This window comes from Theobroma cacao, chromosome 2 (assembly GCF_000208745.1).
Source record: "Theobroma cacao cultivar B97-61/B2 chromosome 2, Criollo_cocoa_genome_V2, whole genome shotgun sequence".
Classification (NCBI taxonomy): Eukaryota; Viridiplantae; Streptophyta; class Magnoliopsida; order Malvales; family Malvaceae; genus Theobroma; species Theobroma cacao.
The window spans coordinates 32,020,203-32,041,058 of NC_030851.1; the positions used below are offsets into that span (position 1 = coordinate 32,020,203).

General features: G+C 34.3%; 2 protein-coding genes and 1 non-coding gene across 3 annotated transcripts; 2 read left to right on the forward strand and 1 right to left on the reverse strand.

Moving 5' to 3' along the window:
- LOC18609460 (uncharacterized protein At4g28440) lies at positions 4,887-10,253 on the reverse strand. Its single transcript, XM_007044579.2, has 3 exons — positions 10,146-10,253; positions 9,285-9,515; positions 4,887-5,589 (listed from the first exon to the last, which is right to left on the reverse strand). Exons 2-3 carry the CDS (start codon positions 9,505-9,507, stop codon positions 5,399-5,401), a joined length of 414 nt encoding a protein of 137 aa, XP_007044641.1. The 5' UTR covers positions 9,508-9,515; positions 10,146-10,253; the 3' UTR covers positions 4,887-5,398.
- LOC18609461 (2-methylene-furan-3-one reductase) lies at positions 10,445-13,454 on the forward strand. Its single transcript, XM_018115955.1, has 4 exons — positions 10,445-10,960; positions 11,680-12,003; positions 12,598-12,757; positions 13,067-13,454. The coding sequence occupies exons 1-4, from the start codon at positions 10,544-10,546 to the stop codon at positions 13,330-13,332; spliced, it is 1,167 nt and encodes a 388-aa protein (XP_017971444.1). The 5' UTR covers positions 10,445-10,543; the 3' UTR covers positions 13,333-13,454.
- Positions 11,207-11,280, forward strand: TRNAT-AGU. The gene has a single exon. It is a non-coding gene; the product is annotated as a tRNA-Thr (tRNA).

A 20,856-nucleotide genomic window follows, 5' to 3' on the forward strand; every position in this document is an offset into this window, starting at 1 on the left:
CTCGTAAGTATATATGATGGTGTGTCCTTTCCTTTGTTGAAATTCCAATTTTCCTTTACCAAGAAAAAGGGTGGAAGGCTCCAAACAAAGCCTCCATATATGTATTTCTCTTTCTCCACCCACCAACTGATCGCAAAAGTTAAGAAAGGAGCAAATGGGAAAAGAGGAAGCTGATTCCTACTTTCAATATTTGTCAATTTGTCATGTAATCATCTCATATCATGACTTACAATTGATGTAATGTGTTTGGGGTTTTCTTTTTCTGTTTTTAAATTCCCTTTTAATGCTAATGGACCACACATATCATGCCTGTAAACCATGTGTGCGGAACATGAGCAGTTAAGCACACTGTTGAGAAGTTCGAAGCCCAGTCCCACAGATTCAAAAAAAAAAAAAAAAGAAAAACCCCAAAGCGCAGATTTTCAGACCCTGTGGGGATTCATGTTCTCTGTATATCTACAGTCCCCAAAATTGTCTGCATGTTTGTGTAAAAAGATGCAACTTGTTTGACTCTCAACCAATACTAATATGATCATCAGTTACGTACCAGAAGTCCAAACCCACATGCTTAATATAAGTTACCAAGAGAGATAAATTTCGCTGGCAAAAAGTAGTTTGAAATACAAATTAAATACACCCTCCTTCCAGATTGTATCTTGTAATTTATTTTCTCCTCTTAATCATTTGTTATTTTAGTAGTTGAAATCCTGGAATCTAAGCGGATCCAAGGATTTAAAAACAACGGATAATGCAAAATTAATCCGTAGAAATTCCTTTGGTTGACTACAGTTTTGTAATGATGATTCCCGTTAAGAGGAAAGGCATATATATTGCGGAGACCAACATCTGACTCTTAGCTGTTGCTGAACACTAAAAAAGATTAAACAAGTGTATAAAATATCTTTGATTGTGATTAAGATAAACATTTTCAATGTGGATTTAGTGTAAAGCTGATATCCCCATTTCTCCTAAAACAAAGATTCTCAGCATTTCAAAGGTTTTCTCTTGCATGGAAGAGAGAAAGATATATAGTTATCTGATATAGGAAAAAAATTAAAATATATAAAAAAAAAACATGAAATTCTTTGGATGATTAAGGAAGTCCACAATGTGGACCTCAAAGTTTCCATTAGCTTCTTAAACCTCATGTGCTCTCACATGCACTGCCACTCCTTTCAAAGAAAAACTGGTCAAGTTGTTATCATTAAGTAAAGACTCCAAAGCCTGAATTTGGAAATTAAAGATTCTACCAACAAAAAAGAGTTGCTCCCACATTTTTTATATCGATTACCTAATTGTTTCTTTTCCTGCAGAGCATTATTTCATTGATCAGGAATTGCCATGAGTTGATGGACAAGCACTATTGAGAAGATACAAATGGGAGAGAGAGAGAGAGAGAGAGAGAGAACACACGCATTTTCTGCACATGTTTGCTGCTTTTCTGAGCTAGCTAGGGTAAGCAAACAAGATTATCCTTGAGTTCCAATGTTTCAGATACCCAACTCAGAGCCAAAGAGTGCCGATGAAAACCATATTTCTTGCATTATCTAGGAAGAAGAGGCTCCAGAACCTAGAATAAAGTTGCCTCTATTTAAGCAGCCTTTAATCAAATTCTATTCACTTTAATATTTTAAAGGCATTATCCACTCGTTATATAAACTTCTGCTACGTGAAACATTCTACATACCAAATAATTAATTCCTGTCGACATTCCACTTTTAAGCAAGGGATTCAAGAAAAAGAAATTAATTAGCATTTAAAGTTTTGAGTTTTACTATGGCTTCTGATATACGTTGAAGAAACGCCATGAATGTGTCACGATTTCCAATTTGACATGGTAGGACCAAAATATGATGATCCGCAAAGAGCACTTTTACTGAATCCAACTTGGTCTCTCCTCCTTTAATTCTCCAAGTGCAGCAGTGACCCCTCAAAGTGGGAATCCGTGTCTAAACGTGCAATAGAGTTGGTGAGAAATAATAAAAGCAGCTTCATAATTTGTTCTTTGTAACTAGGTACATGGCCATGAAAGTAAGTCAGAAATGAGATTTGACGGATATATATATATATATGGACCTACCACAAAAATATCAACTATTAGCAGGGTAAAGTGCCCATTTGGCTTTGTTACGCACAATTATAACTTTTGGATAAGAACCATTGGTGTGAATTTTGCTTTGCATCTAGATTAGACTTGACTTGGAAAGGTTAGATGACCTCCTTGATTCATTATGATCAGAATATCCCATCATCGTTATTAAGAAATTTTAGATGTGCTTGTTTCAAGGCCCACAAAAACCAAACACGATCACGTCCAACAATTTGAGTATCCACAAAGTGCTGCATGCATTAATTTTTGTAAAGGAACATAAAGCAAAACTGCACTTGAACCACAAGGCAGCAAGTACAATTATTAGGAGGAAAACACTTAAAAATAATTCTCTGCATCAAGGGGCGGGCGTTAGAATATTCTATACATACATATGCATATATATATGCACATGTATCTTATTAATCTGCTCTAACCAAACATTGCAATCAGTAAGTGTTGCAAGCAGCAAATCGTGCTTAATTTTTAATCAATCAACATCCAAGTCGTACTCATTGACAATATAAAGTATGGAAACAAATAACTTTCTGAAACGAATTAAAGAAGACAGCAAAAGACAACAGCGTGTATTGTTGGAGGGGGGATTTAATTTCGTTAGAATAAATAGAAATCTCTATTTCTTTCTTGATTTCCATTGGGCAGAGAATCAAAAATTCATATGGTTGCGACGTTACCAATTTGTCTTATGTTTACATCACATCAATCGGTCGTAACAGCATATATATACATACAAATTAAAATCCATGTCTGTTTATGAATTTATGTTGAGGCCTAAGGCTAAGGTTAGAGGTGTCAATATGGGCTGGCATTGCCTAAGCTATTGTGGGTTGAAAAAATATGAGTTGGGCAAAACCAATCTATTTTTTACATGAGTTATCAAAACTCTAACTACTCACCCCTTGTTAACTCATGGGTCGGGTTGAGCCAGCTCATTCTTTTTTTTCAAAAAAAAAATTATTTTTATAATTCCACCTAATAAATTTTTTATTAATAAAATTGTTCTATAATTTAATCCATAAATTGAATATAAAAACATATTAATTACAAATAAATTACATCAAATATAAATAAACAAATAATTACATAAATAAAGTTTAAATTTTTAACACAAACTACTATCGTATAAACATAAGTATATAACCAAATAATAAAAACTTCAAGACTCATTTATATCCTCCTCAATCCTCATCCTCAAGTAAAATATTTAAATCTTATTTAGACTGCAATGATATCTTAAGATCTGAATCATTATCAATATATCATCTAATATTCATTACCCAAAAAAAAAAAAGAGATAATAAGTTTTAATCTAAACTAAAATTATTAATTTAACAAGTAAAGATTAAAAATATTAAAATATATAAAATAAGTAATACTATTTATAACTAAATTATTAATTTTATATAATTAAATATATAAAATTATTAAATTTTTTTGAACCACAAAGTTGGCCCGCCCCAACCCACCCTAATCCACTGATCAGATGGGTTGACTCATTCAGATCTGATTTTAAAATGAACTTAAATTTTTAAGCTCCTCCCATCTCATATTTAATAAAAAATGACCTGACCCAATGCATCGGGCTTATTTTGACCGGTCTACTTAAGGCATGCACATTTACATACTCCTTTTTCCATGATCATGTGTGCCATTCATTATTTTTCATTATCAGCCATGTGAGTGGTCCTCTCACTATGGTTTATTGAGAGAAAGGCATGATAAAATGATAATGTTTGGGACGCGCGCGGAGTCCCACAATTATGCGCAGACAAAGCTGGTGGTGAAAGCTGTCGGTCTCACTATGGTTTCTTGGTAAGCCGTGGCCTTGGTTAATCTTGTAACTCTGCCCTTGTCGTGTAGTACTAGGTTTAAGAAAAGAAAAAAGACAACAAAAAAACCAGTAAAAAGTGTTAAAGTTGTCAAGCCAAGAACACCAGCCAAGTCATTCAATAGGGTAAGGAAATCCCAGGCTTTTGTAAATAAGAAGGCACCCAACTTCTAGACGTCACGTATTTGATATTCCTCCTTATTTTTATTGTCCTCTCTCTCTCTTGCTCCTTGTGTTATCCAATTTTCTTTTTAAATGAGGGGGAATTGACAGGCACTGCCAGTTCATCAAGAACTAGCAGTTTCCGACAATGTATACGGGGGGCAGCTTTCAGTTTCGACCAGTATTGTCCCATGTAATTTGGGCCTTTGCATCCTCTACTCGACTAGTAATCTCCCAAGTCTTCTGCAATTGGGGTTGGGGTAGACTTTTTGCCTGTACCAAAAAACATAAAACATGTGAATATGATTGTTGTTCGTTTATAATTAAATGCTATGAAATAAATAATCGGCTCGGCTATGTTAGAATTCTCAAATCTTTGGAACCCTTTCATGTAGGGATGGGTCAGATTTAAACCCAGGCATTGGCATCCAATTATTTTGAACTCAAATTATTGATTTTTTTAAATCCAAGTTAAATAAATTATTTAATTTTATATTAATTTTTTGAGTCATTCGAATTCAAATTATTCAAGATTAAAATTTTTTCTAATTAAATTGAATTGAATCAAATTCTTCAAGTTAAAACCACATTTGAAATTAGAATCTACTTTACCAACCCTACATACATGACTTCCAATAAGCAACCGAGTCCTCCAATACCCAACTCTACAATCCTAAAGTCAACTGTTATCCAGGATCTAAGCTCCGAAACCAACGGTTTGAGAAAAATAAAAATTACATATTTATAACCAGTGAAGCAAGCACCAGCTATAAAAATATATGCTCGTCAAGTGAAACGCTAGAGAGTAGCATAGAATGCCATTATCAAGTTATAAAATGAAATACGTTACACCAAATCACTTAGACATAACTTGGAAAGGTTAGGCAAGCAAGATATTGAAAGAGTCGTATCAAGCATGTAAGCATACATTTTATAATATTAAACTTCTTAAGTATGATCTAAAAACCAAACAACAGTGGCTGCCCGCAAAATTAAAAAAAAAAAAAAAAGTCAACAAAGGAAAGCAAGTTCCAAAAGCCAGCTGTTTTCAACTCTAAAATTTACAGCCATCACCATCTGTTTGGAGGTCCAACCAAAAGGTTCTGCTGGATCTGCTGCAGGGGCAAGAAGCAACTTCGAGGAGTACTACACTAGCTTCCAGATTTCTTCTTTCTAAAAGTGAACTTCCATGAGCATTTTGAAGATGAGATGTCCCGTAGACCAAAGTAACACGTTTAGTGGAGTTAATTTATTCTTGGATGACAATATAGAAGCAAAGCAAACACCAACCGGAAAGGTCACTCTTCAACAACATTAACCAGTTCATACTCAATCAGTGACAGATTGTTGTCTTCTTTCACAGTGAAACTAGCAGGTTCAGTGACCTCAACACGACCCCACTTGTCCACTGCAAGCCTCATTGATCCTTTAAACATGTCAATTTTCGCATTACGAAGAGTTACAGTAGTACCCTCTTTCATTAAGTCCACTACAAAATAAAAAGATGATGTTAGTTCTAGTTAACAGACTTTATCATTGAATAAATAAAACATGGTTCCTTGTCTTTACTATCTGATAACACCATTCGCAGAAACCTTCAAAAGATTGAGGATACATATTTCTAATCACTATCTGGCAAGATTTCACATCAAGTTTCCTCCACAATTCAAATTAAATCCGAAAAGAGGTTTTGCATCAGGAAGAAAGAAAGGGAAACAAAATTTTGAACACTATCAAAGTATATGCAGCAGAATGCACTTGAACACCTCAACTGTAATCTATCTACACTCAACAAGACACCAATAAGCTCTGGCATTATAATTGATGCCATAAATTGTTTGCAATGAGTAGATGTGAATGGAATTTTAGCACTAAAATTTTTTATATAGCTACCGATAAATAAAATACAGCCTGGAAGCCTTGTCTGAAGGAGACTACTCGGAATATTTTTACTCCATCTAGAAACAAAAACCAAAATTATCATACTTTAAATGTGCAATTCTGTTTCCTTATAAGTATCAGTAACCATGCCAGTTTTGGAACTATAGAGCTGGCTGTGGCACATCACAAGCTCAACTGTCATGCCCAATATTCTCAGAACAGCATCAAAGAATTGGTGTTATATGTTTATAAAGTTTCTAAAAGACATGAGGAGGAATAGTGAATGGATAAAAATCACCATATCTTGCATGTATGTCTACAAGTATACATACCATTAAACAGACAATACCACTGAAAAGTGTGAATTTGTATCAGCCATGGAATCTGAACACTAACCTGACCAATTTACACTAATAATATGTGATAGCGAAAGAAGTATGATGTAAAACAAACAATCCAGAGAAATAACACTCAACAATAGTTTGGAAATCTCAGTAGTATAAACTCAAATCTCAATATCAAATATCATTAATCAAAACCTAATCTCCAAATCTAATTTCATTAATCAATTATATATAAGCTTCATCAACCTAGGTTTTAAGCCAATTTAACAATATTTAAAGTATGTAAATTAACTCCATTAATGCAAGTGGCAAATTTCATTGATTTTCATCACTTTTTATCCAATAGTCAATAAAATTTGAAGTATAGTAGCAAAATTCAATGAAATTACAGCTACAAAATTTAACATTAACCGATAGCATAATGGCAAATTTCGTCTTAATCCCAAAACTCATAAATAGATTAAATCCTATTTCCTAAATTTAGGACTAGAATAGACATTCTTTCAAAACTCGCAAGACTATCCTACTAATCGTCAAACTGAAGTAGTAAATCACTGTTTAGGGAATCTGTTGCATTGTGTTGTAGGAGAGAAGCAAGCTAATTGGCATTTATTTGGTTTATTTTGTTGTACTTTATTTGTTAGTTAGGTAAGCTTTATTCTCTATAGGCTTAAAACCTAGGTTGATGAAGTTAATCCATGTATATGCAAGAATGTCCTACTAATGGTCAAACTGCAGTAGGGAATCACTGTTTGGGGAATCTGCTGTGTTGCATTACGTTGTAGGAGAGAACCAAGGTAATTGGCATTTATTTGGTTTATTTTGTTGTACTTTATTTGTTTGTTAGGTAAGCTTTGTTCTCTATAAGCATAAAACCTAGGTTAATGAAGTTTATATATATATATATATATTTGATGCATTGACAGTGTATAACTTCTATACACTGTCAATCCATCAAATGATGTCACATCATTATAAAAATAAATTTAAAATTTTTAAGGCTTAAAACCAGATATTAATAATTTTTAAAAAAAATACATAAAAGATAAATACAATTTTCTTTTCTTCTCTCTCCAAATCCCTCTCAAGCATTCTTTTATTCTTCTCCTCTTTTTTTATCTCTCTCCAACTCCATCTTCTTCTTCCATTAAGAGCAAATTTGAGAAAATTGTGCAACTTCAAGAACACTAGGATAATCAAAGGCTTCAAGGTAACTTTTACCTATTGGCTCTAGTGATATATTTCTTAAGTGATTGCTACATTGGGCTTTGGGTTACAATGTGATATAATTCTCTCCTTCCCAACTAGAAGCTTTCATATTGAAATTTCAGATTTTAATCATTGAGTATCCTCTTAAAAATTACTTGCCTTTGTGACTAAAACATATAAATTAATATTTATGTTGCCTAACTAGTTGGCTTGACTATTCAGCAATGTTGTTTGCTTTGCTTATAGCACAAAGTAAAAAGTTTTCCTGTTCAAGAATTTCTAGAATTAAATAAACAATATTAATCCAGATATCTGTCAGTTTATAGCTATTCCTCTTCAGCCACAGATTGGCGTAAAAGGAATGTCACAGTTAACCAATAGAACAGATGTGAGATTGAGCACTTGTCATTCAATTGTGCACAAATGCAACTCACAATCGAGAATAAGGCTGAAAAATAATCCCAATTCCTAAATAATCCCAAACTTGCTCTGAATGGAAGAAGAGGAGAAGAAGATGGAGTTGGAGAGAGATAAAAAAAGAGAAGAACAAAAGAAACGGTTGAGGAAGTTGGAGAGGAAAAAGAAAGTTTTATTTATCTTTTATGTATTTCTAAAAGAAAAATTTTAGTTTTAAGCCTTAAAAGTTTTAAATTTATTTATATAATAATGTGGCATCATTTGATAGCCAGGGTGCGTATAAAAGCTTTACATTATTAGTGCATCAACTATAAACTCAATATATATATATATATATATAGAGAGAGAGAGAGAGAGAGAAAGAGGTTTATTAAATTTGGCGGTTTGATTTTGATTATTAATTATCTAACATTGAGATTTGAGTTTATACAATTGAAATTTTCATACTATTGTTGGATGTTATTACTCCGAATTATTTGTTCTACATCAGCGCAACTAGCATTTATTTCATTCAATGTCACTATTAGTAACCCCAAAATAGACCTCCTAGTCAACTAAACTATGTTAAGAGTAAGCAATTCCCAATTCCTAATCTATACTTCTTTCCTTCCACAAAAGAATAAACAATATAATCAAATCAAACACAGTCCCAGCAGTTTAAATATATGAAACCTTTACTCGCCTAATAGAAAAAAAAAAAACAATTTAGAAAGTGACGAGTGACAACAAAATTGCATAACAGAAAATACAATCAAACATAAAAGGGATAACTAAATTAGGGGCTCCAAATTTACCACTCTACTTTTTTTGGCTGCATTGTTACCATTCTACCCCAATTTTTTGTGCAATTTTGCCATTATTTGGATGAAAAAGGCATATTGCATTAAGAATTACAATTATTCCATTAGTTTTTGCTATGTTAAAAAAATAGCATTTTTTTTCCAAACACCAATTAGGGATAATATCAATACTTAAATCAAAAGTAAAAATAATTCGAATTTTTAAAATAAAAAATACCAAAAACGCCACTGAGTTTCTTTTGTTAAAATATATATTTTGAATATTTTATTTTAAACAAACACTATATCACCATCTATAACGGTTAACATCTACTTTTAATAGTCAAATGGTGAGATTGCACCAAAAATCAGGGTAGAGTGGCACATTGCACCAAAAAATCTAACGTAAAGTGGTAAATTTAACCATTATTCCAACCATAAAAATAGACAAAAGCAACACAGTTAGATGAATGAAAATGAGACCTCTGCCAATAATAAAAGTAAATCTATTCCCTAAATTAAAACTTGCCGGGAGAAGATTATAAAGAAAATACCTTGTTCATTCCTAGCGGTAAAGATAATCATTCCAGTCTCATCCCCTACTAAGCATTCAGCAATTCGCATTTGGCGAACTTGAGGACCATCAGCACGACCCTTCTGCAATACCATCTTCGTACTAACAACCTTAACAGTAAGAGTGTGGCCACTAGTCCCCGGACGAAGTTGGTCAACCTTGGTAAAAACAGGTTTTCTCAATCCAGACTTTGATTCCGCCATTTCAATACCTTTCAAAAAATAAAAAATAAAAGAAATAGAGATTAAGGTTATCGGCAAAACCACAAGAAAAACCAGCATTGAAAAACAAAAATTGCACCACACTAAAGTAAGCCATATAACCACGAAAGAAGTGGGGGCATTATAGCAGATGCTCTACTACATTCCACATTTAATATTTTTCAAATCTAAACATACAAATTTATATGGAAAAAATGATTTGAAACTCCGATTGATTTTATAACAAAATTCATGATCCAAACAGTTGGTTGTAAAAACAAGCAGTTAAATTTAGCGTCCAAAGGCAATTCTTGGATCTAAGCAACGCGAAATTCCATCTAATAAAAAAGGAGAGCTCTAATCATTATCGATAATCTTAGATAGAACAGTAAAATCCCTAACTTTTCCCTAAACATCACAGATTTTCATAGAAAAACAGACAGATCAGAGAACAACAGGAAGCAAATCTAACGAATCAGAGTCCTCTGATTCTTGTTTTTGATAATTTAACAGAATGTTAACGAACAATGGTGAAATAATCAAATGAAATAGTATAAACGAAAAGGAAAAACAGCAAATTGGAGAGAAAATAAATTTAAAGAATAATGTGAGAGTTAAAAATTTTGGGGTTTCGAAGTTACCCTTGGAGATTTGGAGAGCGAAATCGAATCGGGGATTAGAGAGAGTGAGTTAAGGTAGAGAGAGATCTGTTTAAGGAACAAAGCTTAGCAGTTGGCAGTTAAAGTCGGCTCTTGGAAGGAAAGGTTTGCGCATCAATATCCACCGTTGATCGCCTATTCGACTAGGACAAATCTTTACCGTACACGTATCATCTCTGACTTTAATTTTAAACATAAAGCGGTGTCGTTTGATATTGCTGATGTTTTCGTTTCCCCTCCGTACGGGCTCAGCAAAAACAGAATGAAACAATATATACTAGCGTGGGATTTTATTTTGTAAACCAGAAATAAGGAGAGAGAGAGAAAAAACAGAAGAGATAGGCCGTTGGTTGGGTTGAGGCTCTGAGCAAAGTGGAAAAATGAAAGCCACGCTTCCATCAACGACTCCTCAGCTTAGGACTTTCACTTCTCCACCGCTTTCTTTCAACCGTTCCTTCGGTTTCCCGGAAAACAGAAGGAAACTAAGCGGTACCAGCTCTCTTCTAAGGGGTGCACCACCTTCATTCTCTTACGTTCCACTAAGGGTCACTGCAAATTCTCAATCTGCTGCACCTGCTTCTACTGAAGCGGCCAAAGCGACGGTTGTGCCTAGTGAAATGAAGGCCTGGGTATATGGGGAATATGGAGGTGTTGATGTTTTGAAGTTTGATGAGAAAGTGGCGGTTCCTCGAGTGAAGGAGGATCAGGTTTTGATCAAAGTGGTTGCTGCTGCCCTTAACCCTGTTGATGGCAAGAGAAGACAGGGCAAGTTTAAGGCTACCGATTCTCCTCTTCCCGTAATTCTCCTTCTCTCTTTTTCTTTTTTTTCATTTAGTGTTTCTTTTTATCCTTAGTTTTCATGCAAAATTTTCTTTTGGGATTAATTTGGTTGCTAAGGAAATGTGGGAATATTAGAGTAGGATTCAATTTGGGTGATTATAGCTTTGCCATTGGAAGAGGCGTGAGACTGTTGGTAAAGTCTCAAATTTCAGTTGGAGATGGTATAACAGACGTAACTGTAACAGTGTTCTTAACTTTGTATAGCTTTCATAGCTCAGTCGGTTAGAGCACCCGTTTAGTAAGCGGGAGGTCTTGAGTTCGACTCTCAATGAAAGCAAATATTATTCATTTTGTATTGCAACTTTTCAGTTTTCTGCTGCTATCCAATGACAGATGCTAGACAACAAGTTCAAAGGATGTCTTTGTGAAAGTCTGAACCTTTATTAAGAGGAAATAAAATTGAAAACTTTTGTTATATTGTTATTCATACACTGACTTTGATTGCCAGATTGTTTTAGAAGTATGAATTTGAAGAGAAAAGTACGAAAAATAATGAATTTAATTACCCTCAGTTTTTCTTCCCTTGTTGGTGTGCTTGCATATTCTATCTATTACTGAAGGATTTCTTTTATCTGTATCTCTGTAACTCTGTTTAACATGATATAAGCATGTTGCTTGTCATGGCTCTTTTAATCTGCAAATTTATGGAATTTTCTTTAACTTGGTTTGCGTGTAGACTGTTCCAGGCTATGATGTTGCTGGTGTTGTGGTAAAGGTTGGAAGTCAAGTAAAGGAGCTAAAGGAAGGAGATGAAGTGTATGGAAACATAAATGAGAAAGCATTAGAAGGGCCTAAACAGTTTGGCTCCCTTGCTGAGTACACTGCCGTTGAAGAGAAGCTGCTCGCATTAAAGCCCAAGAATCTGGATTTTGCCCAGGCTGCTGGACTTCCTCTTGCTTTTGAGACGGCCTATGAGGGTCTTGAGAGGACTGGGTTTTCAGCTGGTAAATCCATTCTTGTTTTGAATGGTGCTGGTGGTGTTGGAAGCTTAGTGATTCAGGTATGTCATCCCATAATCATGGATCATTTTGGCCTGCCACTGCCCGAAAAACAAAAAAAATCAATTTAGATTTGTAACAGAAATCTTGTGTGAGAAAACCTAATTTTATCTTATGAATGTTGAATGCCTACATGAAGAATGTCTTTTACTCTTTTTCGTTGCGCTTGGCATTACTGAGTCTTCAATTTGCTTATGTTCAGTACGATTCTGTTAAGCAGTTGAGCTAACTGGCTCATATCATCCCTGATAGTCATTTTATTTGACTCAATTCACAGATCAAAATGGTTAATGATAACAAATTCAATTTCTTTTTATTTCTGCTCAATCTCTTATGTTTTTCTGCCTTCTGTTACTCATCATATGTTGTGTTTTGATAGTTAGTCAAATTCTGAAAGAGGTAGTCAGTTTGCTTGGTGTGGTCAAGCATAAATATTGTCTTCTAAGCTTCAAGTCAAATTCTTCTTAAAAGATTCAGGGACTTGCCTCAAAAGTTTGGAATAGCACGCCACTGTTATTATGAAGCTATTAGATTGTTACACACTAGGCTTTGTGCATTCTAGCTTTTCTACACTGATCTTCTTCTCATTTGTGCAGTTAGCGAAACAAGTATTTGGTGCTTCAAAAGTTGCAGCCACTTCGAGTACCGGAAAACTTGAATTGTTGAAGAGCTTAGGTGCTGACTTGGCTATTGATTACACAAAGGAGAACTTTGAAGATTTACCAGAAAAATTTGATGTAGTCTATGATGCCATTGGTATGATTTTACGATAAGTGTTCTTTCTGGAAGAGTATTAGCATCATTTCAGTCACAAAGGATCATTAGAAAACGTAATGAGGATATACCTGATTGTCTCAGTGAGTCAGTCGTACAAGGTTACTCGTATTCTAGAAATTCAGTCTGCCAAAAACATTATTACTGTAATCTTTAGTGCTAGAGCTACAAAAGAAGTGTCTGTAAACTCTGCTTTGTGCATTGCATCTCTAAATGGAATTTAGATTTCTTTGTCCATTTAAATTATGGGGATTTGTTTGCATAAGTGATTGTTTTCCTTTTTGATTACAGGGCAATGTGATAGGGCAGTCAAGGCAGTGAAAGAAGGTGGCAGTGTTGTGGCCCTAACTGGTGCTGTCACACCTCCTGGTTTCAGATTTGTGGTTACTTCCAATGGAGAGGTTCTGAAGAAACTAAATCCATATTTAGAGAGTGGAAAAGTGAAGCCAGTTGTTGATCCCAAGGGGCCGTTCCCATTTGCTGAGGTTGCTGAGGCTTTCTCTTACATTGAAACCAATCGTGCTGTTGGAAAGGTAGTTATACACCCAGTCCCATAAATCCAGTAGAACAAAGAAACAGCCATTTTGTATTGCATGCTGCAAGTCCCTCTATGGTTAATTAAGAACAACAAATGCCAGTTTATATCAATGAATAAGACGTTATGAGATTTTGCATGCTACTTAATACGTTTCCTTGGTGTTTGGTAGATTTCTTGTTAAGTTTGAAGAATGAAGAATCACAAAACTATCCTCTTCTTTAAAGGAATGAAAAGGTCAAGTTAGCCTTCATTATCCAGATAAAGTGTCACATTATCAAGCTGCATTTTTACGCAATGGAAGGCCTTTGGTTCTGATAGAATGCCGTAATGCTATATATGTATATTCACATGCCTAGCTAGTCTTGGTCCTTGCGGCTGGTTATTTGAGCTAAGAAGAGAAACCAATGTCTTCCAAGGGAATACTGAACAATTAGAACTTGAAATTTTAAATTTGAAAGTCTCGTATTCAAACTCTAGGAGATAAGACAACAGAAGTTCGTGGGACAATCAGATCATCTCTCATTGGTAGCTCACTCTTGAGGTTCATGGACCGTCATATATTTCCTAACTTGCCTAATTCTGCCTGGCCTAGCAATTTCTGGTTGGACTTGAATACAAACGCACTGCCTCAAGCCTGGAAGCTTAGACATGAACTTCGCTTCTGCTCAAATTACTCGTGAGCTGCTTGCCCTCCTATGTCCTAGTCCTATCCCTAACCTTACCGATGCAGACAAGGCTGACTAGAGGCTTCTACATGATTGCCAACAGAGTGGAAAATGGCTGTATGCCTTATGTCGCACTCACAATAAATTCAGTGTGCATGGGCCGCATGTTGGTGTACAGATATATGTCTTATTGACCTTAGCTTGTGGTCCAACAATGTGTGGAAACAAATTCAATCAACCGATTCAGATGTTTTGCTGTTTTTTGTGTGCCATAAGCTCTGAGCTGGCATCATTCCACATTCATCCAATAGCTACCGGCTGGCTTTGCTCCTACGGACTGTCTCCAAGACTGTAGGTGCTGTTACACAAGGAAAGTGCAAATAAAGTATAGGATCAAAAAGCAAGACATAGAATCACTGGTAATATTTGAAATATATTACATATTATTAATATTTCAAAATAAAAATAATCCTAATAACATTTAAATTTATCACTAAAATATTAATAATTTAAAATGTTAATGATTCAATTATAAATAAAATATTAATATCTAAATTATCGATTATTAATATTTTCATTAAACTATAAAGTATTAATATTTAAAAATGTTAATGATTAAATTGTAAATAAAATATTGATTTTTAAATGATCAATTATAAATATTTTAAATAAATTATAAATTTTAATATAAAAACAAAATAAAATAAAAACAAATAATCAAAATAACATTTAAATTTATAAATAAACTATTAATATTTCAAAATGTTAATGATTAAATTATAAATAAAATATTAATATTTAAATTATCAATTATTAATATTTTAAATAAATTATAAATTAATAACATTTCAAAAATAAAATAAAAATAAATAATCATAATAACATTTGAATTTATAAATGAAATATTAATATTTTAGAATGTTAATGATTAAATTATAAATAAATTATTAATTTTTAAATTATTAACTTTTAAAAAATAAAATAAAATAAAAAATAATTATAATAACATTTAAATTATAAATAAAATATTATTATTTTAAAATGTTAATGACTGAATTATAAATAAAATATTAATATTTAAATGATCAATTATTATATTTTAAATAATTATATATTATTAATATTTAAAAAATAGAATAAAATAAAAATAAATAATCATATATTATAATAAATGGTATGTTTGTCTTTTTATCCTCTATTCTTTTCTTATTTCAAAGTTATTTTAACCATTCAAACACTGCAATAAGTCAATAACTATTCCTATCATATTTCATTCGTTGTACCAAACTACGTAATAACTATTATATTCTATTTTCATCTTAACTATTCCCATAAAATAAATTTTTTATTTCATTCTTGTCTATTTCGTGAACCAAACGTGTTGTTAAGACTATAGATAAGCCAAATGTCGTGAGCCAACCTTGTATTGGGGTATGACAAGGTAAAACTGTCTAAGAGACTAAGTCTTTTGTACCCTCAACGGAGATGTCCCATTTTTAAACATTGCAATAGCACTTGATGACGTCTTTAGAAATATTTGTTAAGTCTTTAAGGGGAAGACCTTTTAGGAAAGGAATGTCTCTATCTCACGCCTTGTAATGGTTCTTGGTGATATACTTGTAAAATCTCAAAAAGTCTTTATAAGGGGTGAGCAGTTGGTGAATTGTTTGGCAATCTCACTAGTAAAGGTATATAAATAACATACCATTTAAGGCTGCCCTTATGGCTTGATGATGGTGTGTCTTGATCCCTTTGTACTTATCTTGATATTAATAAAACATTTTCTTTATATGGCTCCAATGGTTGTGTACATAGCATTTGTTATGCCCTATAATTTTGATGTTGTGTTTCCTTAAACTAATTTGTGGCTATTATTTACGTTTGTTTAGATATAATCAAGTTATTGGTTGGCTTGTGTGGAAGCTTCCATCTAAGCGCCTTATGGACTTTTGCATACTTAAACGAAAAATTGTAGTTTGTGACAATTGGTATTAGAGCACGGACAAGACGTGGTAAATGAAAGAACAAAATTGGTGACCACACAAAGTACACTAAAGGACCATCAGAGAATTGATGAGTTAGATGTTGCGATGGTTGCAATAAAAGCTCAAACGGTCATGTGTTAGTGAATAAATGAAGTTGAGACAATCTAACAAGAACTATCCAAGATGATAAATACCTTGAGTTATGAGACTAGGGATACATTAAGCACTCTCATAAACAAGTTTGAAAAAATTAAAAGCTCAAGTAAATCTCTTGATTATTATTGCAGGTAATACCAGTGCAAACCGAAGAGATCGAGGGAAAATGGTTAAAGTGCCAAAGCCTAAGCTATATGAAGGGGCCAGAGATGTAAAGGAATTAGAGAACTTCTTTTTTTTTTTTTATATTGTACAACTCTTTCGAGATGTACACATAAACTCAAAGGAAGACAATGTGGTGATGGTCACAATTTATCTTGTTAAGGATGCAAAGTTATGGTGGCATTCCAAATTTGTCGATGATGAGTGCCACATCTACACTTGGGTGGGCCTTAAGCGAGAACTGAAGAATTAGTTTTTCCTTAAGAATGTAGAGTACATGGCTTGGCAGAGTTTGCAAGAGTTGACGCAAATTGGGTCAATATAGGAATTTGTGAGAAACTTCTTTACCTTAATGCTAGATATTAGAGACATGACTAAGAAAGTTAAGTTGTTATATTTTCTTAAGAGTCTGAAATTGTGGACGAAGACGGAATTGCAATGACAGAAGGTGCAAGATGTGACTTGAGCGATGGCAAGTACTGAGCCTTTCACTGATTATAGTGATAACTCAAATAAAAGGAAAGATCCTCCATCAGAAAACAATAGCTCAAGCTCTAATAGTGGGGTGAAAATTCCAAGAGTTAATAAACCTTCGAGTGGGGGAAGAGAAAAGAAACCACCCGTTAAGGACACACCCTAACCCTGAACAACTAAGCCATGGGGCTTCAAACTTTGAGCCATAATATCTTATTTTCTATGCAATGAGCTTCATCAGGTAGCTGACTACTCACATCGAGCAACTTTTAATATGATATATACTGCTAACGTGGAAACACCTCGAGCCCAAACCTTAGTTAAAGAAGTTAAGGAGGAGTTGATGCGAATGGGTTCAATTCGGTTCCTTAGTGCCTTACAAACACAACTAAAAAAGAAGAAGAAATAGCCTTAACGAGGTTTCATGTATGTGGATGTGTTTTTGAATGATAAAAGGACCAAAGCCATGCTCGACACAAAGTCTTTCGATACCTTTATCACCCTGGGAGAGTCAAAGAGATGCAGTCTCAAAGTTAGGAAAGATTCGGGCAGATGAAAGCAGTCAACTCTCTAGCCTCAACTATTATGAGGAACTTTAAAGACGTGAAGATTAAGATTGATTCTTATAAGGGGAAGGTGAACATGACTGTTGCCATTATATATGACTTTGACTTTATTTTGGGCTTGGAATTTATGATGAAAGCATAAGCCATCTTATTCCCTACTACGAGTTACTTAATGTTTTTCAGGAAAATAACCTTATGTAATGCCAATTATAATTCTACCCAAGAGTGGGAAGAGGATCATATAAGTTATCTAGTTGAAGAAGAGGATTAAAAAGGGAAAACCTTCTTATGTGGCCATGCTCATCTACAAAGGTGAAGATAAAACAAATTCAATACCCATTAGAGTGAAGTTGGTTTTGGAAGAATTTCAAAATATGATGCCAAAAAACTACCTATAGTCCCACTACCTCGACGAGCTATTGATCGTGAGATAGAATTACTTTCGAGAGTCAAGCCATAGGCAAATGTGACATACAAGATGGCTCTCTCAAAGATAGTGGAGTTAAGGAAACAATTAGACAAGCTGATCCAAGCGGGATTCATCTGACCTTCAAAAGCACCTTTTGGGGCCTTGGTACTTTTTCAAAAGAAGCAAGATGGGAGTTTGCGATTATACGTGGATTACCAAGCTTTGAATAACGTCACGGTAAGGAATGAATATTCAATTCCCTTTATAGCAAATCTTTTTTACCAGTTGAATCATGCATAATACTTCTTTAAATTGGATTTGAGATCTAGCTACCATCAAGTAAGAGTGGTCGATGGAGATGATCCAAAAACCACTTATGTAATGCGATATGGTGCCTTTTAGACTAACCAATGCTCTTGCCACTTTTTACACGTTGATGAATCAAGTTTTCCATGATTATCTGGACAAGTTCATGGTAATCTACCTAAACAACATTATGGTTTACAGTTCAACTTTAGAAGAATATCAAAGGCATTTATGGCAAGTCTTCTAAAGGTTACGAGACAACCAATTGTATGTGAAGAGAGAGAAATGCATATTCGTTAAAACTTAAATTCAATTCCTTGGCCATATAATTATGCAAGGTCACATCTGGATAGATATGCAAAAGGTTAAGGTTATCAAAAAGTAGGCAACCCTTAAGAATAGGATTGAACTTCGCTCATTCATAAGGCTAGCAAAATATTATCGAAGATTTATTAAAAGGGTATTCAAAAAGAACAGTTGTACTTACAAAACTACTTAAAAAGGGACAAAAGTGGGATTGGATACCTTAATGCCAAAAAGCTTTTGAAGATTTGAAGGAAGTGAGGATGACGGACCTTGTCCTGGCACTCCCAGATATTGAAAAACCTTTTGAAGTACATACAGATGTGTTAAACTTCACTCTTGGAGGGGTATTACTGCAAAAGGGACATCTAGTTGAGTTTGAAAGTCAAAAGCTGAATGAAGTTGAGAAGAGATACATGACGTAGGAAAAAGAGCTCTTAGTTGTAATTCATTACCTACGGGCATAGTGACATTACTTATTAAGGTCCCAATTCGTGGTTAAGATAAACAATTCTTTAGTTAGTCACTTCTTCACTAAGCTAAAACTCACGACCAAGCAAACGAGATGGCATGAGGTCTTAGTCAAGTTTGATTTCTACTTTGAACACAAGTCTGGAAAGGCTAATCAAATGGCAAACGCCCCTAGCAGAAACGTTGAATTCACAACTCATAAAGTGATAACTCCGATCACAACAAGAAAAGTAACTACGAATATCTACAACTTTATTAAAGAGAACTTGAAAAGAAATCCCTAAGCCATTGCCATCATGAAATTAATGGAGAATGATAAGTCCAAGTATTTTTGAGTGAAAAATGGACTCTTACTAACAAAAGGGCCATGAATATTTGTTTCAAGAGCTAAAGAGCTGAGACAAAAGTTGATGTGGGAATGTCATGGCACTCTATGGACAGGACATCTAAGTTACCAATGCATTGTGGCATTACTGAAACAAGGTTACTATTGGTCCCATATGTGACAAGATGTAATGGATTATACTAAGTCATGCCTTATTCGCCAACAAGACAAAGTAGAAAAACAAAAGTTGGCAAGAATCCTTAAATCGCTACCAATACCGACCAAACCATGGAAAAACATTTCCCTTTACTTTATAGTAGGGCTCTCTAAAGTGGGAGATATGATAGCAATACTGCTAGTTGTGGATCGTTTTTCAAAGTACACTACATTTATCCCAATACAGAAGTTTGGCTCTCCAAAAGAAATAGCCTATATGATTTTCAAACATGTGGTAAAATACTTAGGCGCACCTAAAAGCGTTATCAGTGACAGAGATCCAAGGTTTACTAGGTTTCTTTTTTTAGGAAAAAGCTTTTCAAGCTATTGCAATCAGAACTCAACATCTCTTCCAGTTACCATTCACAAACAGATGGTCAAATAGAACGCTTCTACGAATTGGCAGAGCAATATCTACAACACTTTGTACAAGCAAACTAGAAGAATCAGCCTAATTTACTAGATGTGGCTCTAATATGTTTCACTTCGTAGAAAAGCTTCTCCACAAACAAAACCCTTTTCGAAGTTGTCATTAAGCAATAACCTAGACTTTTCCATACCTCGATGGAATCCTATAACGAAAAAAGCCCCTAAGTTTTTAACTTTGCTAAGGAGTAGATACAAAACACTAAGATCGCTTAAGCCTATTTAAAGAAAACCTCCAACCACCTGAAAAAGTGGGTAGACAAAGGTTGAAGTGAGCAACACTTTAAGGTAAGGGACCTTGTGCTAGTGAAATTAGTACCCGAACAACTCAAATTCTTAAGGAAAAAAGATAGATACTAATGTACAAGTATGAAGGCTCAATACCGATTACGCCTAAGGTGGGGAAGGCCTTTTACAATATTGACCCACCCAAGTGGATGAAGGTGCATCTAGTGTTTAACGTCAGCAACCTGAAGCCATTCTATATTGATCTAGTAGATGCAGGTAAGAGTCAAGCCACGAGAGCCACCATCACCACCAAGCCACCATTACAATGTTGGGTAAAAGAGATTTTTATAGAGATAACAACCTTAATCAATTGATAGCCAACACAAGAGTACTTGATGAAATAGAAAGGTTTTGGGATAGATGAAATCACTTGGTACAAGGAAGCCAACCTTCGTTCCTTCAAATAGAAGATTGAAAAGTTTAAAGTCAATTAGTCAATGAAGACATCGACAAATTGAGTGGGGGAGGATGTCATGAGCCAACCTTGTATAAAGCTATGACGGGGTAGAACTATCTAGGAGACTAAATCCTTTGTATCATTAATGGAGATGTCTACCTTTTAAACATTGTAATGGCATTTAGTGACGTCTTTAAAAATACTTGTTAAGTCTTTAGGGGGAAGACCTTTTAGGGAAGGAATATCCCCATCTCACGCCTTGTAACAATTCTTAGTGATATACTTGCAAAATCTCGTAAACTCTTTATAAGGGGGGAACAGTCAACAAATTATTGGGCTGCCTCACTAGTAAAGGTATGTATGTGGCATACCATCTATGGTTGGCCTTGTGGCC

Excerpts from the sequence above, each read along its gene's own strand:
- LOC18609460 (XM_007044579.2), bottom strand. The coding sequence starts at position 9,507 with ATGGCGGAATCAAAGTCTGGATTGAGAAAACCTGTTTTTACCAAGGTT. Across the intron at positions 5,590-9,284 it reads TACCGCTAGGAATGAACAAG|TGGACTTAATGAAAGAGGGT; the intron begins GTATTTTCTTTA and ends TTTATTTTGTAG.
- LOC18609461 (XM_018115955.1), top strand. The coding sequence starts at position 10,544 with ATGAAAGCCACGCTTCCATCAACGACTCCTCAGCTTAGGACTTTCACT. Across the intron at positions 12,004-12,597 it reads TTGGAAGCTTAGTGATTCAG|TTAGCGAAACAAGTATTTGG; the intron begins GTATGTCATCCC and ends TCATTTGTGCAG. Across the intron at positions 12,758-13,066 it reads TGTAGTCTATGATGCCATTG|GGCAATGTGATAGGGCAGTC; the intron begins GTATGATTTTAC and ends TTTTGATTACAG.